At 39.4% G+C, this 21,055-nt stretch overlaps 1 protein-coding gene across 3 annotated transcripts; it reads left to right on the top strand.

Moving 5' to 3' along the window:
* Window positions 1-4,931: 4,931 nt before the first annotated feature.
* On the top strand, window positions 4,932-19,756 carry ABCI1 (non-intrinsic ABC protein 10). Of its 3 annotated transcripts, none has more exons than XM_088941172.1 (3): window positions 4,932-5,432; window positions 5,516-5,587; window positions 18,543-19,756. In XM_088941172.1, the coding sequence occupies exon 3, from the start codon at window positions 18,602-18,604 to the stop codon at window positions 19,274-19,276; it is 675 nt and encodes a 224-aa protein (XP_088797298.1). In that variant the 5' UTR covers window positions 4,932-5,432; window positions 5,516-5,587; window positions 18,543-18,601; the 3' UTR covers window positions 19,277-19,756. The 3 variants fall into 3 exon arrangements, with proteins under 3 accessions (XP_088797298.1, XP_088797300.1, XP_088797299.1); XM_088941174.1 differs by having other exon boundaries at window positions 5,516-5,607; XM_088941173.1 differs by lacking the exon at window positions 5,516-5,587.
* The last annotated feature ends 1,299 nt before the right edge of the window (window positions 19,757-21,055 follow it).

The raw sequence follows: 21,055 nt of genomic DNA, 5'->3' as shown, positions 1-21,055 counted from the left end.
TCATCAATCATGAGACAAAAAAAATTTGGTTTAACACATTTGTTTACGCCCCACCAAATAAATCTAAACAACAGGTCATGTGGAATTAGATTAAAAATATTGTTAACAACACCAATGGGGCTTGGTGTCTAGTGGGAGATTTTAGTGCCCTTGGAAACATCTCTAACAAATTTGTTTGGAGAATTGTATTTTTTTGTCAAACTTGTGCTTTTAATGATTTAAAAGACTACTATAACCTTATTGAAATGGAGATGAATGATAATCAATTCACATGGAAAAATAGTAATGCAAGAGAGTGCTTGGATTGAGTTAGTAGTAATGTGTCTTGGAGATGTGAATTTTTTTAGGGTAATTTGATTAATTTTCCCTTTTAATCATCAAACCACATTCCCCCTATTGTTTCAAATAGTTTCTTAAGGGTGTCATGGACCTAAACCGTTTTGTTTTGAGGCTATATGGTGTTTGGACCCAAGTCTGAATGATATATGATGAATGGTGATTTGTCTAACCAATTATGACAGTACACATGTCCAATCCAAACCGTTTACTGACATCTTAGCGCCATGTGGAGACAAGTCGGATAGAGCCAAGTTGGCCCAAACAGACTAACCCAACCTACACCCCAACATAAGGAAGAATAATAGGTTGCCCCTCAACTAAATGGAGTACATCACATTGGGAGAATTTTCGTCCGTATCTATGCGTATCCAAGGTTTATCCCGATACATCTCTTAAATTTGTCTTTTCAATACACTTAGCGTTTTCAATACTTTGAACCTTATTGTAGAGAAGGGGACCAGCTCTCTTGCACTATATGAGAAGTGGAGGAGGAAGTACCTATAACACAATGTAAGAGGAGTCCTTGAAGAGTTGCAAAATTTTCAGCCAATGTAAAATTTTGATGGTGTAGAACAAGTCTTAGATTTCTCTCTAAATTTGAATGCCCTACTCAAAATTTTGTTTTAAATTCGGATTCCTAGTCTTGAAGCTAAGGTCAAAAGTGTTAGGCTTTGGAATGAGTTGCAGGGCAGTTTTCAAAATAATCAAAATTTAAATTCTGATCTTAGAGTTCAACCTTGAGGTTAGCTCACTCTCTTTAATGTCTGTTTGGAAGATTTAGTCTCTAGTCATGGCCTAAAACTTATGCTCTTGAATGACAGCCACTAGTGTGTGAACATGGACTAGGGATGGCTGCATCCAGTTATATTTGATTTGAATTCATCTTTCTAATTGTATGCTTCACTCAATTTCCAAATATGATTGTAATTTAGCTAAGCATTAAATTGAGATGACAGATTTTGGGTTCAATTTCTAGCTTAGTTTTCATTCATACTATCTTGATTTTGGATTTGCCAAGTTGAGGTGACTGCAAATGAAGATGACATGTGTTAAGTTACTTAGCCATATTTCTCCCCATTCTAAGTGCTTTGATTATTGAAGTGAATCATGACCTTTTGATCTATCTTATTTACTTCCTTCTTGTGCATGCATGAATTAAGAAGAATTAAAAGCTAGGATGTTTGAAAATTTTCATGGTTAGGGTTTGGCTTCCCTTAATGAGTTTTATTTTTTTATCAATAAAAAAAGAGAATTTTATTCAATTAAGAGAATCAGTTACAGAATTACAACAAGTGGAAAGCATACATTACACAACGAAGTGTTACAAAACTACATCAGCCTTCCCTTTTGCAGTTCTCCTAATCCATGTGAACGAGGCATTGAGTTTCCTTGCTAGGGGTGCCTATTAGCTCTGCTACAGGGGTTAAAACTTGTCGAGCAAGCAGACCTTAAGAACTTGGAGATAGAAGGGGGACTCAAACATAGTGATATCATGGACCCTCAATGAAATTCCAACTTCAAAAGTAGGTTGTGGGTTCACTTAGGATTAGAAGTTGCTACTAGATGTAGGGTTTAGAAAGATTGCCCTTCTTAGGTGCAAAACTGTTGAATAACCCCCTATTGACCAAGTTGTAAATCTAACCAAACATAAATGTTACCAAAAAAAAAAAAGGAATGGAGAAAAGGAAAATTGGAAAGTTGTTTGCTCTTATAACTTGCAAGCAATCAATAATGCTGTGATGAGATGTTTTGAAAACAAAATAGCTCTAGTCATCGGTTGAAACCTCCAATTTTCAGGTATGTCATTCCTTTTTGGTTTGGGAGGGTGGACAATAAAGGGGAAAGGAGTTTTTTTTTTTTTTTTTTTTTTTTTTTCTGTGGGGGGGAGGGGTGAGAAAAATGGGGGAATGAAGAAGGTCGGCTCTACTTCGGCTTGGGTGACTTCAAAATTATTGGGGTTGGGGAAGTTTTTGGGGGTATCGATATAGGGCTTGTAGGAGGAGACAATTAGCTACTTAGAGGGGATAGAGAAGAGGTTGTCGGTGGAAAAAGAAAAATTAAACGTTAAAAAAAGGGGGGAGTTTTATAAAGAAAAACAAGGAAATGCTGAGACTTTTTGGGGTTGGAAACTTGGAATGAGAAGGTGGGGGAGGGGAGGGTTAGCCAATCAGGCGAGGGGATGGGGAAAAAGGGGGAGAGAAAAGTGGAAGGCTAGGGCAAAGGGGGGGGGTCTTGTCTTTCTTTATGGAATTAAAAATTTTGTCTTGGAATGTGAGGGGTTTAGGGTTGGGAAGAAGAATGATGATGGTGTATGACTTGTTGAAGAGATGGAGGTTGGATGTAGTTTTATTTCAAGAGTCCAAATTGGAAGTGATGCAAGTTGAAACAATCATAAGTATTTAGGGGGAAAGGGGAAGTTAAATGGATCAGCAAGCTGTCTAGACGAAGCGTAGGAGGCCTAATTACCATGTGGGATAGATCGAAATGCAAGTTAATTGACTCCCATGTTGGCGATTTCTTTATTTCATTTGAATTAGAGTGGGAGGGGACAGTGAAGGGTTTATTTACTAATGTTTATGGTCCAATTTTAAACGAAGAAAGGGAAATGCTTTGGGAGGACTTATTATAAGCAATGGGGTCTTCTACAATTCCTTGGATTGTAGGGGGAGGCTTCAATGCTGCTAGATTTTTAGAAGACAGAAATGGAGTTAGAGACAAGAGGTGATTTGAAAACTCTGTAAATCAATATGAATCGAAAGACCATCCTTTACCGGGGGCTTAATTTACGTGGACAAACAACCAAGATAATCCTGTCCTAATAAAGCTTGATAGATTTTTGGTTTCCCTCGAGGCGGGAAGGCATATTTCAAAACTTGAAACAACTGGCTTTGCCAAGGCCAATTTCAGACCACTCCCCTCTTCAACTATTTTGTGGTGGGCAAGCCCGAAGAAAGTCCAAGTTTAAATCGGAGCATACCTGAAGAAGAAGACTTAGGGTCTGTTTGGTTTGCAGACAGGACTGGAACCAGAATCGGAATCGGAATCACCTATTCACAGTGTCTGTTTGGTTTAGTTAGGAGATTGTTGCTATTTGGTTCAATTATAAGTCGGAACCGGAGATCAACTTAAAATAACCTCAATGGTAATAGTAAAGAAGTGACCAATCCCAAACTAGAGGAAGAAGAAGAAATAATCCACCCGTAATTCTTGATAGTTTTAGGGAAAGATTTAAGCTGGTTTGAGTGAACGCCAAACATGACAACATTCAACAATTTCGTTGTTAATGACTCCGAAATGTTCTGTTAACACGTGGCATCCATATTGAACATCGGTCTGATTTTTAAACATGGTTGAGTGCTGCAATCACCAACAAAAACTTGCCAAAATGGGTTCCTAGCGTTTGATAACTGTTGCTTGCTTTCTAATGGCTTCCCAGTATGGGTCTCTGCTGTTGATAGGAACATTTTGAACAGGTCTTGTCAGATGTGACTTAACTCCAAATCACACCCTCTTACGATTGATCCAAGCATGGTGCACCCTCAACGTCTTTCCAAGGGATTGAATGGTTATGACATCGAAGCCACTCGTTGATAAGGCCAAGATTGCCAAGATACTCGATGCTTTTGCCACAGTTGCAAATGAGATGTCTTTAGAAGCTTAAGTCGATGGTGTCCGAAAGCAATATAAACAAGAGATGCATGGAAGTTGTAAGGGTAGTTCAATTCTTGGTGTCAAGAGCTGTTAGCACCCGATTTTTGTTCAGTTCATGCTTGAATCTCCAATTTACCCTAAATGTCCGATTAGATCATTATGATCCATCCGAAACATCTAAAAACCCAAAAAACCCGATTTTCACCTTGAAAAACCTCAGATCCATCGTTAAACCTACCCGATACCTAACCGATGGCCCCGATTGACCCCACTTATATCTCGACCATTAGATCAGACACAACTATCAGACCTAGGACCCATTAAAACACATGCCCATAAAGTCTTAACCCCAGATTCCCCCATTTGCCATTCCATCAAACCAAGATTCCATTCCAAAATATCCTGTTGACCTAAATTTCTACGATCTTGACCCTCTAACACTGATCAGACCTCATCATTAGATCCCGGGCACCCCCAAACATCCACCTATAAAATTTTAGCCCAAATCACCATTGTTTACCCCTCCATCGTACCCAGATTTCGTTTTGAGACTTCAGATTAATTGAATTGAGTCATTTCCCGATCTTCCCAATCCGGGCCCAATTGGGCCAATCCAACCCTGCTAATCAATTTAGAATGTTCGAAAATCCCACCATGTAAAATTTCAGCCAAAAAACCCTCATTTACCCTTTCATCCAAAAAGATTCCATTTCCACCAATCTCACTAGTCCATAGATACGAGACCCCTCTTTGCATTTAGACCCATTCAACCTTTTGCCTTTTGACCCGAAACCACTCACCATTGGACCAGAACCCAGTTCAACCCCTGGACCCGGTTTGACTCATTTGTAAAAAATTACCAAAATGTTCCCGAATTACTCGAAATTACGAAAATGACCCTACATCCCCTATAAATTCAAGCTAAACTCTTCATTCGTCTTGACCGGTGAGAAGAACTCCAAGGAGACACTATTCACCTCCCCTCTCCTCTCGACAGCGGCGGCGAACCCCGAGCCGATCTCCCACTTTCGACCACTCTCTCTCTCCTTTCGTCTTCTTCTTCTTCTTCTTCTTCTTCTTCCAATACTCCCGAAATCCTCACTGTTCATTGTCTTCTATCCAGTAAGCAGCAGCGACGCAACTCCCCTTTCATTCCCCACTCGATTCTAGCAGAAACCCAACCTCTTCCGGTCCTAATCATCCGTCGAACTCCTTCCATCTGTAAACTCCGTTGTTCGAACTGTGTAAGATACCGTCGCGCCGATCTGAAAATCTGATGTAAATTGGTTGCTGAACTTTGGGATTGAAGGTCGTCTTCACACCAGTTGCTATCCCGATCGTAATCCAAGTAAATCCTCACCATTCAAGTGTTAACAATCCAGTATCGAAGCAGATCAAAAGTCCCTTACAGCATCGTTTCTCAGGCCGAAATCTCGATTCAGGTATGTCTCCGCACCCTCTGTGATTTCACCTTTCCTATTTGTTATCTTATTTTATTGAATTCTTCTCACTTCCTGCTGAACAGCATTCGATTATCCGCCATTAGAGACGGCAATGAAGTTTCACTGAGCCGATCTATGTGAAATCCTTGCCGACGGTGATGAGAAGAGTTTTTGCGTATTTTCGCCCCATTTGTTAACATCGTTTGTTTTGCTTGGTTAAAGCGTTGTTTCCATTCTCTTATTGTTCATTTCTATCGCATGTACCCTGTTTGAGATCAACCGAGGACCTGCTTTTTCTGTTTAGTTGTTTGATTAATTTGGGGCGTACTATTTCTCTTAACTGTTTGTCCAATACCGTTTACCAAATCTGCTATGAGAATTTTGCCATGCTTTCTTGCTAATCTTTAGTTTGGCGTGTTCTTTTTATTGTCTTCACTTAGCTAAAATAATGGTCCAAATTGGAAATGTGTTATAGTTCAATCTCTAGGATTACAATGGCTGGGTTGTGTGGTATGTCAATCAGAAAGTGAAATGACGGTAGGTGTGAGATTTCCATTAACTCTAATTCATTTCAATAAACAGGATATACATTTGTGCAGGAAATTCAAATGAACAAAACAGAGAAAAATTAGTAAGATGTGAAGGGATCGATGTAATCCCTCGTCTATGATGTTAAACCGTGAGTAGAGTGCCGTTTGTAGAGGTTGAAACAAAAGAATAAAAAAAGGATAAAAAATATGATTACACAAAAAAAGGAGGAGAAAATAAGAATCCCTAATAATGAGTTTGGACCCTAAAAGCTAGGTGGCTAGCTCAAGAGATAGGAAAAGAAGAAGAAGAATCAACTACAAAAAAAATATAAAAAAAGGCAAAAAATGAAAATAAAAATCTAAGATAAAAAATATATAATAAATCCATACAATAAACAAATAAATAAATACGGTTTTGTAAAGAAATAAAAAACTATTAAAAAATGAAAATAAAAAAATGTAAAAAATAAAAACAATAAAAAATGTTGATAAGGTACAATCCCTATTTGGAACTACATGTGGGCCCCACTTATAGGACCCGGGAGAGGGGTGCCTAACCCCTTCCCTCTCCCATATGAGTCTTACCCGGACTGGTTGGACTGGTGCCTTGGGTTTTGGAGTCACTATTAAAACAAAGCATTTTGAAAATCACTCTCGGAGGACCCATCACCTCCAATTTCATAAATGATGGGTGGCGACTCTATTTCTAGCCCAAGTGGTAAGTGAGCCCTGATGCTCACAATAGTTAAGAGTGACATCTCTACATTGGTGGAGGATGGACTCGAGTTCACAACAGCCAATGATGAAGCACTTAGCTTCCTTTACCATCTTCAAATCTCGTAGTCTGGCCTCAAGAGTCTCATGAATAGAGAGGGCGGATTCGTAGATCGCTTGACTCGTGTCTTGCAATGTGGGAGCTACCAATCTCAAGCCTACGCCCACACCTATTGAAATCAATGTTCAAGGTGGTTGACCCAAACTAGTTGATTAGCTTGAGACCCGAACTCTTCGTCGAGATTGTGAACGTCTTGCGCGACAAAATCTCACAACAAGCTTTCGGCGTCTGGGATAGATGCTATTATAGTTACAAGTAGTAGAAGAAGAAGAGTAGCACTAGCTCTAGATTGCTTTGTTAACCCAAAGAACGGTGATTGCTGGTTTGGAAGGAGGAGAGGACGCAGTTTGGTCGGCGGCGGTCTTACCTCACCGTAGATGGAGTTGGTCGGTAGCGGCTTTGTCGGGGATGGGGTCGGTGATGGCGATAACTAATATGGAAGTCGAAGGAATTGATTATAGAGTCTTCAAATTTTAGAACAAAGGGTTGGAACTGAACAAGGGTTTTTATGTCAAAAAATAAAATAAAATAAATGGACAGGAATGGGATTCCCATTCTGCTTAACCAAATGGCAAGAATCGGAATGGGCCATTCCAATTCTGATTCCAGGCTTCTATTTCCTCGAACCAAACACATCCTTAGTACCTTTTTAAAGAATATTCGGATTGAAACTCAGGTGGTTTGAACAAGTTCTTATATCTTAGCAAAGAAATTGGATGTAATCAGCCCTTCTACTTTCACTTGGCCTAAGCAAAGGGGAAGAATCAAGTAAGTAGCAGAATTTTCCACCTCGGTTTGCAAATTCCCCACCTGCGCCCAAACAAAGAAGAAAAACCTTTCCCAGATATCTGCAGCAAAGGGGCAGGAGAATAGTAAGTGGTAATAGTTCTCCCCATTAGACTTGCACAAAAACACAACAGTTAGGGGAAGATATACAAAGGTCTCTTTTTAGGAGATTCAGTAGTTTGGTGCCCTATGTTTAGAAGGAAACTAAGTGACTGGAGGAATGGTTGGTTGGGTGTAGAAATGGAGTTCGTGCAAGCAGATCTGTAGAGGAGATCCTTGAAGGTAGAGGCAAAAAATATTATGATCAGAGAGATGAAAATCAAGGGGAAGGTAAGTTTGAAGGTAAGGGAAGTAAAAAAGGGTAAAATATTGCTGGAAGGATTAGAAGTTAACGAGTACTAAGAGATTTCATAGCTGGAGCCTGCTCAAGAGGCAAGCAGATAAACTAGCGGGAACTTGGTACATTAGAAGGGAGAAGATATGTAGTTGAATGTAAGAGGAATAGAAAAGGCTCCTTCATAGCTTTGGCTGAATATTTTGGCAAGGGACGAAGGCAATTGGTGTATCTACCAGTAGGAAAATAGAGCCAAGGATGGGGAAGTTAACAGGTTGCTCAAAGAGTATCAAATGAAAAAGAAGCTTTCACAAGGGAGAAGGCATAGGCAAACACAAAAAGCCAATGCAAAATGGTGGGTGGTCTAGGGAGAAAAGATTGGGCCAGTAAATTTATGATACAAACCAAGGAACAAGTTAATGATTGGAGGAGGGTAGCTGATTTACTAACAACTAGTCTAAAGCTGAAAAGAGTCTTCATAGTAACCCCCTTCGATAATTGTAAAGCCCTCTTAGATCCATTAGAGAATGAAGTGGAAATATCAACTCTCAATGTTCAGGTTGAGTTTGGATCATTCATAGTCTTCAAATGGAGTCCAACATCTAACTCCAAGGACTTCTTTGTCGAAGATGGTGTGGTGGTGCATGTAAATGGCTTGCCATTTCATCTGTGGAAACAAGTAGCAGAATCTATAGCATTATTGTGTGGAGGACGCTTAGAAGGAGCATTCTGGGGTGATCTTTATTCAGCAACAACTTTGCTAAGTGGTGTAAAGCCAGAAGATGTTCCACAAAAGGTAGAGGTACGAATAGGGGGAGTTTCTTATCTGTGTGGCTAGCATCCTCCATTGAAGCAGGGCTGTGGAAGGAGGCTCACATGGAAGGAGGTGAAAAGGAGGAAGAAGAAGCTCTACGTGGATTTATGAGATTGGTTAGTTCAAATGGGAAGGAATTTTCACTAAAAAGGGCCAATAGATTCTGGGAAGCCAAAAAGATTTAGGGCAGATGGAAGGTCAAACACATAGGGGGAAAGGAAACCCTTTGACAATTGGCAGATCATATGCATAGGTGGCTTCAAGGGAAAAGACAAATTTTCAGGTGGGTAAAAGGGGTGGGGGGGGGGAGGGGTTGAACCAACAACCTCAGACTAGTTCAAAAGGGAGGGTAGCTGGTTTGACTTTTAAAACAGGGGGCATGACCTCTTAAAAAGTCACATGGGAGGAAAAGATTTAGGAGGTGGGCCTATTTGAGTGGATCCCATTCTTGGTGGGCTAGAAAAGGCAGCCCAAGCAAAGTCTACTAATTTGTGTGCTCAATTTAAAAGGTTCGAGCCCAAGGCTCAATCTAGGATAAATGGGCCAAGGGACCCTTTAAGTACTCATGTGATTGGGGGGAGGGATGAGTTGATGGACGATAATAAGTGTCTATCTTCTTCTACATCGAATCCCTCCTATCAATCGAACGCATCAGATGCAAGGTCTCAAGGTTCTCAGTCTCGAAGTTCTTTATAGTGGGTCCCCTCCAACACGACTGACAACACCCGATTTTTGCTCAGTCCATTGCTTGAACCTCCAACTCACCCCAAATGCTTAATCAGACCCTTCTGATTCTTCCAAAACAACCAAAAATCACAACTTTTAGCCCCAAGCCCTGTCAATCCCTATCAACACCTCAAGACCCAGATTCCCTTGATCTTTACACATCTGAGACGATCAAATTACACCAAACTTTGGATACATCAAAACACTTGCCCATAAATTTTCAACTCCAGATTCCCCCATTCGCCCTTCCATCAAACCAAGATTCTGTTTGAAACATCCTATTGACCCAAATTCCTACAATCTTGATCCCCAAGACTAATTGACATCACCATCAGATCTCGGACACCTCCAAATACCCACCTGTAAAATTTCAGCCCAAAACACCCTCGTTTTCCCTTCCATCACACAAAGATTTTGTTTTAAGGCTCTAGATTGACTGAATTCCAAATCCGCCCGATTTGGGCTCGGTTGGCCCAATCTAACCTTATGAATCACCTCAAACTACCCAAAAACCCTAACATATGAAATCTCACCCAAAATTGCCTTTGTTCCAAGGCTTTGGATTGATCGAATTCCAAATTCGCCTAATTTTGAGGCTCCAAAATAGCTGAATTAGTCTCTTTCTAGATTGGCCCAATCTGGGCCCATTTGGACGAATCTAATCCTACAAATCAACTCAGAATGTTCAAAAACCTCACCTTGTCAAATTTCAGCCAAAAATTCCCCAATTTACCCACTTATCGAGAAAATTCCATTTTGGCTAATCTCATTGGCCATACATGCAAAACCCTTCTTAGTGCCCATCTCAACTCCTCAGAGTTTGGCGCTAAAATCTTAGCCATTTTACCTGTGAAACCCGGTTTGACCCCCTTACACCTGGTTGAACCAAAATACCTGGTTTCTGTGAAATTACAAAGATGCCCCAAACTTTAAAAAATTTATAGAATTACCACCGCGCACTAATGTAAACTATCCTTTCCTTTTTCGAAAGAGGGGAGAAAAAACACTATTGATCATCTTGGAGCTCTCGGTAGAGACGACGAACCAACAGCGACAACCCCTTCTTCGACCTCCTTCTCCTTTGACCTCTCCTTCTAGTCTATGCTATTCAGTCCTTTTTCCTCTTCTCTTCTCTCTTTATTTCTCTGTCATTCCCTCTATGTAGCCCTGGTCGCCCTGGGCATAGCTCCCGTTGCTACAAATCGTTGTAGCACTGTGTTTGAATGTAACCAACGACAATTGAACCCTCTCATCTTACATCTCCTTCATTTCCGTTACTATCCCTTCAATCTCCGGATTCTCACTTTTGTTAGAACACCATCTGTATCCCCTGTATTTTTGTTTGTCGTGGTCATCGGCCGAATTATCATTTGCAACATCAACCATTCTCAGGCCAATATATGACTCAAGTATGTCCTTCTCTCACCTACAATTTCTTCTTCCTCTCTCTCTCTCTCTTTCTCTCTTTTTAAAATCTTTTCCATCTGATTATTAGCTATTCGGAAGCTCAGTCGAGCTGTCCTCTGTAAATCTTGACCGACAACGAGGTTGATAACGAGATCCCTGTGATTTATGATAAAGTCAGTGGTGGGGTCTCTGCATATAGACCTAGAATGCTGATGTCAGTAGTGATTTAGAAAGGAAGCCAATCACTTCCATACTTTTTTGGTTGTTGATCTCATCTTGTTTTGTTTTTATTTTTATTTTTAAATGTTAAATCCTTTGAATATTAAGTCTAGTTAAATTGAGGAAGTCTTTGAGTTTTAGATCCCATTACATTTATTTTTGCCTAATTGTTTCCTTTTAATAATTTGCAATACTTGCTATGTTTAAAGTAGATCTTAATGCAAATTTTTATTGTGCTGGTGCGTAGATTGGTTTTTTATGATTTTGAGTAAGTGCATCTAAATTGAAGGAACCTGCTGGTCTAACCCCGCTAAATTTTGATTTTGATGGGGAATCCTGGACCTATTGGTTATTCAGTCTCTTGGTGGAAACCCTCAGTGTGGAGTTGGTTGTGATAGCCCAAAATCAGGGAAAATAAAAAATAACAAAAAAAAGAGAATTGAAGTAAAGAGAATATGAAATATGTCAAAGTAAGCCATCGATGTACAGGGGGTTTGTCCTAAGAAGGTCAAGTTAAGCCAATCATAAAAAATAATGAATAAATAAAATAAAATAAAACAAAAGAACATTCAATAAAATAAATAAAATAGTAAGCAGATCGGGCAAAGATGAAATGGGATGGCTTGTTTGATAGACCCGAGCACCTGACCATATCTAGATGGTAGGGGATAATAAACAATAATAAAAAGGGAGAGAATTAAAAAGATAAAAAATGATAAAAATAATAAATAAAAAATATACATAAATAAAAAAATAGGGAGCTTTTTCTTTGTGTTGACTTATCATTTTCTTTCTCTATAGTTGTTATGTTTGTTTATTTGTTTATAATACCACGTGGGACCCACCTATTGGACCCGGGAGAGAGGTGCCTAACCCCTTTCCTTCTCCCATTGAGTCTTACCCAGACTGGTTTAGTTGGTGCCTCGGGCTCTAGAGGCACTATCAAACCGAAATGAATTTTGGTGTGATTCCTAGAGGTCCCATCACCTCCATTTTCTAATTTGATGGGTGGTGACTCCAATCCTAGTGAGCCGTTTTCCGATGCTCACAACGGCGAACCGTCTCTCACTTGATAGGTGCAACCCAAGATGTTTGAAACATAGCGATATTAACAGAATAGAGTTCGAAGACTGGTCGAGTGAACAAGATGCAATGACGATTTTGATAGTGATGAAATTGTAAGTTTGGGAAGTGTCTCTGAAAAGCAACAATAATATACTTGAAAGTTTGCACACAGAGTGTTGTTTATAGAGGAAGAGTTTGAAGATGTAGGTTGCGGGAAGACTAGAAATGGTGAAGAAATTGGTCCTAAAGTTGCGCAAGCTCCTCTCCCCTCTGTCGAGGGAGCTGACCCCGAGTCTAATGAATTGCAGGATGTTGGTGGAGAGGGACATCAATCTGCTGTGAGGGTGGGTGTGGATAATTCTGTGTCGGAAACACAAAGAAAGGAATTCCAAGTGGGTAGGTCTTCCGAAAGTGATACTATCACTATTTCTACTTCGCCTGTCAGCAACTCAAATCTAGTGATCCTAGTCCTACCCCTGTCCTACCAGGTATGGGTGTCGTTTCTTTTTTTGGCACTGACTTGTGTGCTATGCCTGTAACAGAAATTCCAACTTTCCATCCATGAGGATTTGATGGAAGAGAGAGGGTGATAGTGGAAGGAGGAGAGAGAGTGGTGGAAGGAAGTAGTAAGGGGGAGGCAGATAGAATTTGGAATTTGATTTGTACAGGGCTGGAGGAACTAAAAAAAGGGAGGAGTCATAGAGAGCTGTTGTAGCCAAAATGAGTGCGGGCATGGTAAAGATCTATTTTAGACATTGGCTGGAAAGGATGGAGAGAAGGAAGAGGATGCTTATTGTATCAGGAAGGGGGGGGGGACCGGGGGAAAGGAATAAAGAAGAAAAAAAGATCTGAAGTGGAAAGGCTAATCTTAGACATTGAGGGAGATTTAGAATTTAGTGGTAGAGGGGATAAGAGGAAGGGCCTAAAATAAGGAAACAAAGGCTTCTTCATGGGTGTTTTGCTATTTTTGTCTCGATGAAAATTATTAGCTGGAATGTGAAGGTCTAGGGAGTGCAAGAAAGAGAAGGGTGATCAAAGATCTACTTCGAAGGGAAAATCCGACATCGTGCTGTTACAAGAATCCAAATTGATGGAATTAGATGGGAGATGGGTTGAGAGTTTCTAGAGGTCTAGAGGTGTAGGTTGGACTTCGTCTCCTTTTTGGGGAGCCGTGGGGGGGATTGTAACACTATGGAGGGAGGATGTGGTGGAAGTAGTGGAAGAATTGATAGGCAAACTCTTCGTTTCCATTAAACTTAAGAATGTAGAGGATGGGTGTGTATGGGTTCTAACCAATGTTTATGGCCCTAACTCCTATAGAGAGAGAAATGAGATGTGGGAGGAATTATATGCAATCAAGGGGTTATGGGATGACCCTTGGTACCTGGGGGGGATTTTAATATCATTAGATTCTCTGAAGAAACCAGTAATCCCCAATAGGTAATCACAACAAGCATGAGGAAATTTAATTGTTTTGTTGAAGATTGTGAGTTGAAGGAAATAACTCTGTTGCAAACCAATTATTATTGGTCCAACCTTCAGGAAACCCCTTTGTGTTCGAAGTCGGACAAATTTTTATTTAACTTAGCCTGGGAGAATAGTTGGGAAAACTTGGTTGCTAGAGCATTACCTAGGGCCACCTCTGATCACTATCCTATCCAGATAGATGCAGAGTCTTTTCCTATTGGACCCAAACCTTTTAGATTTGAAAATATGTGGCTTACCCATCTAGATTTTGTGAAAAAAGTGAAGGAATGGTGGGGTGAGGAGGTGAGGGGGGTAAGATGGAAGGGGGCCAAGTTTCATTAGAAGTGAAAGAGGTTGAGAGCCAAAATAAAAGAGTGGAATAGAGATCAATTTGGCAGAATTGAGGAGCAAAAAATGAGCCTAATCTCTCGGATAGAAAGCTTGGATGTAAAGGAATCCCAAAATGGTTTGGCTGAGGATGACAGAATGTTAAGGAGACAATTGAAAAAGGATTTCGAAGAGGTGTTACTAAAGGAAGAAATCAGTTGGAGACAAAAATCTAGACACAAGTCGATTAAGGTGATGGGAACACTAGATTTTTCCATGACTTGGCCAATGGGAGATGAAGAATGAATTTTGTGACCAAGCTAGAGATAGAAGAGGAGGTGATTACCAACTAGGATTGATGTGTGGCTCATTGTGACACTAGCAAGTGCACTAGCCGTTCAAGTAATAAAGTAATGAGTGAAGTATCGTTCCCACGAGGATTTAGGAAACAATTACCAATACTAAATTGAGTACTTCTTATCTGATCAACAAATAAATCAAAACTTTAATGAAAGCTAAAAAATCCTAAATTAAAATCTATCTAAATCATTGGCCCAATTGCCTTCAAATCAGGTTAGAAGAGTAAGCAGTAAATGTCAATCTCAGAATTCAGCAATTTATCAATTTGGATCATTCGAATAAATCATGATTGAGCCTTGGTTTGGTGAAACCCCAAGGTCATGAACAGCCTCTCTCAAGCGCATGTTCATCTTATGCACGAGTGACGGTTCTTCTATCTCTAGCAAGAATCTAATCCCCATGCATGCATTTTTTCAAACACTTCTAAGGCATCAATTCAAATCTGAATTGATCATCAACTGAATTGTGCAAGTTATCTCTAACCTTGCACTCAATTCAGTTCTTGAATAGTAGATCTGAATTCCTAGAGTCTCTCTCAAGCACTCTAGGAATTCCAAGCTGTAGATTAATTCGGCCAATCTGAAAATTGCAGATCTGAATTCTCTTTCAAGCAATTCAGATCTTGCAATCTCAGATTTGAGAATTCAGATATGAGTTTTGAATGTTAGTTGACCAAATTAATCTACAATAACACCCTTATTCAAGAAACTTCAAGTACAATTCATGACCATTTGAATGAATAAAAAAGAATTAGATTGCTGAACTGAAATTTTACAAGCTGAAATACATCAAGGAAGAATGGAAAAAAAGGAGAAAGAAGAAAGAAAATTTAACAAAGAAACTGAATTCGAATCAAAAGAGAATGAAACTACAATTGATTTATTACAAAAGATTTTTGAATCACAAACCCTCAATTCGAACTCACCTTCTCTTCTAGCTTGCTTGTCTTGAACTTCCTTCATCCCTTCTTCTTCTTCTTCCTTGCGCCTAGCTTTCTTCTCTTCTCTTCTCTCAAGGTGGCCGAACCTCTAAGAGTGGGAGAGCCTTCCTCTCAAGCAATTGAACACCTCTCCCCCCTCCTAGAGGCCTCCTTATATAGTTTTTCAAGGGGGCTCTTGCCCCTTCTTGAAGCCTCTAAAATGGGGTGTATTACACCCCTTTCTTGAACTTTCTAGAGCTCTCTTGAAAGCCTCCTAAGGGCTGCTATTTGGGCTGCACTTAGGCTCTCTCTTAGCACATGATAGCTATACATTGATACCTAAGAAGATTGATGCCTAAGAAGATTGATGCCAACCATCCAAAAGATTATAGGCCTATTAGTCTTGTGACAAGCATCTATAAAATTCTTGCTAAAGTGCTATCTTTGAGGATCAAAACAGTTCTCCCTTCTATCGTTAGTGAAACTTAGGGGGCCTTCATTCAAGGGCAGCAAATAACAGATTGGATCCTAATTGCAAATGAGTGTGTGGAGGAAATGAAAAGGTTTAGGCAAAAAGGTTTTATTTGTAAATTCTCCCTTCTATCATTAGTGAAACTTAGGGGGCTTTCATTCAAGGGCAGCAAATAACAGATTGGTTCCTAATTGCGAATGAGTGTGTGGAGGAAATGAAAAGGTCTATGCAAAAAGGTTTTATTTGTAAATTGGATCTTGAAAAGGCCTATGACTTGGTGGACTGAGTGTTTTTGTTAGAGGTGATGAGAAACTATGGATTTGGGGACAAGTGGTGTAGCTGGATATTTGGGTATATCATTTCCTGTCACTATATTTTGGTAAATGATGTGGTGAAGGACTTTTTTCTATCTTGCAGGCATGTCAAGCAAGGGGATCCACTCTCACCCTTCCTTTTTACCTTAGTAGCCGATGTGATTAGTAGGATCATTACTAAGGCCGATAGAGAATATATCGTTAGGGGTTGGAGAATAGGGAGACCCCAAATCCCAGTCAACCACCTTCAGTTTGCAGATGACCTAATGATCTTTTGTGAAGGAGTTTTAGTGAGAAGGTAGCAAACCTAAAGGAGCTAATCTAAGGATTTGAAAGGATTTCTAATCTGAAAGTAAATTTGGAAAAGAGTTGCATAGTGGGTATAAACTTGGAGGATGGGGAGATTGAGGTTATTGCGGAGTGTCTTGAGTGTTCCATCTCTTCTTGGCCTATGTCCTACTTAGGGCGGGCAAATCCTAGGATCCCATTCAGGTGTCCTTCCAAACCTTTCTCTTCAACATAAAAATCAAAATGGAACTTCCACATCTCATAATTCTGTCCATTCATCTTCATAGGAATAATATCCCCTCTGTCTGAAGCCATTACAACAAAAAAACAGCAAAAATAGGGTTCGACAATAGTTTGAAAGAACTAGACTGAAATAAAAAAACTGATCAAAGCAAGCCAGATAAGCAGTAATCGAATCCAAGAGAGTCAAAAAACTAAGAAAAGAAACCCCTTACTGTCACCAGAGATTGTCCAAGATCCAGCAAAAGAAGAAAACTGGATACACAGTCCAGAAAAGGAAAGTCTGGACGCAGCCGCCCAGAAGAGATAAAAGTTCTCAATGGATCTCAATAAAAATTTCAGAATATGCTGAGGAGGGCTAGGCGACAATTCCTTTCAAATCTTACTGCAAAAGGATGTCAAATGAGAGAGATCCAATGAAATCTCTCTTGCTAGATGCACAGAATACAGAAAAATGGTTCATGGAAAGATCAATAAGTCCAGAACCAGTTGGCAGCGATAAAAGTTCTCAACAGATCAAGAAAAAAGAAATGGATCAAAGAGAAATGAATCAAGGAGCAACCTGCTTTGATACCATGTGAACCGAACTAAGAACAAGAGAAACAGATTTAGGGGTGTCAAGAATAGTACCTCCACCCCAAAGAGCCTCTTTTATATTAAAATATATGAAAGATATGTACAGTTACAAGAATGCCCTTATAGGGCTGAAAGATAAAAAGAACAAATAAAATAATAAGAATACTATACTGTACAACAAGGGCTATACTAATAATGTACATCAAGATATTATCTTCACACCCTCCAATACATAACCCACTCTCTTAGGGTCGGTAGTGGCAGTTGTACAAGATGCTCCTTTTTCAGGAGTAAAGACTGAGCCAATGGGCCCATCTATTCTCAGTTTTTCACTTATACAAACTATGCAGCAAAGGTAGAGCCTTGGTACAATGCATCTTGATTTGCCTCTGCTTATGCAAGTGAATCTGCTAAATCATTGACAGATCATCTAATCCATCTGAACCAGGTAATCATCGTTTGGGTTAAGGATCTGGGCTCCCTAACTTCATGTTCATGTAGCAATACAACTTTGCTATCCAACCACCACCTAGGTCTCTCCTTCAATTTCCTAATGAAAATAGATAAGAGTAAGACTGATTTTTTTCCCTGAAGCGAGGACATCTCTACCGTAATGTCATCATCATCTCTTATAGGTTCTGAATCTATTATCTGTACCTTGCAGTGTTGTTTCTAAATATTCCACTAATTCCAGAGTGGCCAAGATTTCCATTACGGCATCCATCATTATGAGTTTGATTTTTTGATTAGCAATTTTGTTTTTGGCTTAGCAAGAATTTGCAAGTAAGCTCTGCCAGTGTGAGCTTGTTTTACTCTGCCAATCCTAAGCCCAAATAAAGGAGGGTTTGTTTTACTCTGCCAATCCTAAGCCCAAATAAAGGAGGGTTGCGTCGGGTTGGTAGTCAGCACTAAAATTTTTGCCAAACTCTCATGATCATGGATCCTGTTTTGTAAATTCATGTAGCTGATTCCATATAGTTGGGATAAGGCTTGGATGATGATGATGAGGACGAATTTGCATGTAACTTAGGTTTAATGTTTTGATGGTTCCTAGAAATATTTATTAAGTTGGTCCCTAGAAATATTTATTTCGTTTATTACAAACTTACAACTTTAGTTTATTTTGGTTTTGATGAAGTTAAAATTAGCTAAGCAGTTAGAAATTCAATGCAGCAAGTTTAGTTTAGGAGTTGAAGGAGTATTGCTGAACTAATTTCAAACTTAAAAATGTGCCATTCAGCTTACTCATTTGTTGTATGATGTGGCAAAGGTATTGGGGTGATTACTCATAAAATTTGTAATATATCAACAATATTTGTAGATTTCTCTCCAAATTGCCAGCTTCTTCAGATTTAATAAAATTTAAACTCATTTGTCAAAAAATGAAATATTGTTTTTAATATTGATTTACATATTTCTGTATTTTCGCAGGACTATTTTCTCAATAACCTGAAGGATCTCTAAAGTTCACTTTTGAGGGAAAAGGAGGAATGTCTCTTCGCAGGCCTCCACTCCCACGAATCCTTCTTAACAATGTCTCCTGCATGCGAAATGCCCAAACCATCCTCCGCAACATCAATGTCTCCATCCACGATGGAGGTGCACTTGTTCTCACAGGCACCAATGGATCAGGCAAGTCAACCTTCCTGCGCATGTTAGCAGGGTTCTCTCGACCGTCAGCAGGAGAGATCCTTTGGAATGGCCATGATGTTACCCAATCAGGTGTCTTCCACCAGTACAAGCTCCAGCTTAACTGGCTATCCCTCAAAGATGCCATCAAAGACAGGCTTACAGTGCTGGACAACGTTCAGTGGTTTGAAGTCTTGGAAGGCAAGTGCGGGAAAGCTATGGGTGCTTTAGAGCTAATGGGGTTGGGCCGATTGGCTAACGAGAAGGCAAGGATGCTCTCCATGGGGCAGCGAAAAAGGCTTCAACTTGCGAGGTTACTGGCTATAGACAGGCCGATTTGGTTGCTGGATGAGCCATCAGTTGCATTGGACGTTGAAGGGGTGAGACTGTTGGAGTACATAATTGCAGAGCATCGGAAAAGGGGTGGGATTGTCTTCGTAGCTACACATTTACCTATTGAGATTGAGGATGCCATGTGTTTGAGATTGCCACAGAGGTTCCCAAGAAGGAAAACCCTGGTTGATCTGGTTCGTTGAATTCATAATCTTCCAAATGCTAGCTGATCTGTGGATTATTTTGCATAATCCATGTCATGGGGATATATAAAAAATATTAGAGTTATGGTATAAGCCTGTCTGGTGCTAGGAAATGGGATGTGCCAACTCTTTATCTCCTTACTTCAGTTCTGTTTGCTGGGACTGGGAGTGCCACTTCTTTAAAAGAGGAAATGGGATGTACTCCAATCCCAACTCTTACTACTAAGGCTCAGTTTGGAAGGAGTACAAATACAAATATGTAGAGTGCAAAACATTGAATTTTGTATTATTTTGCATGCATTTGTGTGTATATATATATATATATATTGTACTATTTCCAAACTAAGCCTAAATGACAAAAATTGGAGGCTTAAACTAGTGTAGTGGGATATGAGGACAATAAGTTAATAATAGCATTTGTGACAATGACATGGAATTTATTAATTTATTATTAACACGGGCCACGAAATTCAATTTAAAGGTGCATGCATACAGACATTTGTACAAATTTACTCTATACAGCTATTGAAAAAATTACTCTATATGAATAACTCAGATTAGGCTTAATTTATTCATATTTTTCTAGGTCTTAAATGATGGTATAGTTGACTTGGACTAAATCTGAAAATCTGATGGGAATTAAATCTGATCTGAGACTGAAACCGTGAAACCCCTAAATTTGGCATTCAGATGGGACTAAATTGGCTAGATTCCATCGGGGCTGGGGAGATGTGTGTATAAAGATCATGTTGGTACTAGTTTTGTTGTGAGCAGATCCCTGATCCCACTCCGATTTCATCTGACCTGTTTGCAGCCTTACTTATACAAGGTAGCAGCAGCCTGACAGATATGTGCCATATGCAAAAATTGCAAATCGGATGGGGGCTCAGATAGCAGCAAAGATACATGAATTCAGTTGAAGTACATGTTTTACAAGAACGATCTTTCCCCATTTAATAGCCTTTTTAGCTTTCCAACCTTTAATTTTATTTTGAATCTTTTTAAACCAAAGTCTCAGTCTTTAATCCACATACACCTTTTACCAATGCGGACTCCCAAGTAAGTGAAAAAAAAGCTGTTTTTGGGTGAAACGCTTAACTTGTTTGATCATACTTACCCTGAAGTAGTCATGTTACTGTAACTATAAAAGAAGATTTCTTCTTGTTAATAATCTGGCCTGAAGCCTTTTCATAAATAGGGATAAGCATCAATCACTATATCTCAGCAGATAGGCTATGAGAAATAGGAACACAGCTTCTGGGCATGGAGAAGTAAGGCACATGACTATTATCATATGTAAATTTCAAACCTCGTTGAGCACTTCTTCAATTATAATAAACAAGCTAGGAGACATAGGGTCTCCTTGTCAAAACCCCCAGATAGTGAAAATAGCTTGAGGGTGAACCATTTTTAAAGTTTAGTAATTACAATCACCTCCTTTGTAATTAGTATTAAGGTTGGTTTCTATGGTAAAAACAATAAAAATTTTATGAACAACAAAAAATTGAGAGTTTAAAGTTGTAGTTTTACTTTTGAGTGGTTGATGTGGAAGACAAATTTAGAAAATAAATCAAGTTGGGAAGAGATTGGAAGGATTCTAACAGAGAAAATAAATCAAAAGTAACTGCATGCATGCTTTGGACATTTTTGTGCCTCAAAGGGGGTTTACTTGCAACCGATGTCAAAAAATTTAGGGGAGGTGATTGCAATTACCAAACTTTAGGGGTATTTTAAAAATTTATGATTCAATTAGTTGTCTAAATGGGTAAATTACAAAGA

This window comes from Nelumbo lutea, chromosome 4, assembly GCF_056320005.1.
Source record: "Nelumbo lutea isolate HS-2025 chromosome 4, American lotus-T2T, whole genome shotgun sequence".
In the NCBI taxonomy this organism is placed as follows: Eukaryota; Viridiplantae; Streptophyta; class Magnoliopsida; order Proteales; family Nelumbonaceae; genus Nelumbo; species Nelumbo lutea.
The sequence above is the reverse complement of the archived record's forward strand: the minus strand, read 5'-3'. Positions and strand labels throughout refer to the sequence as shown.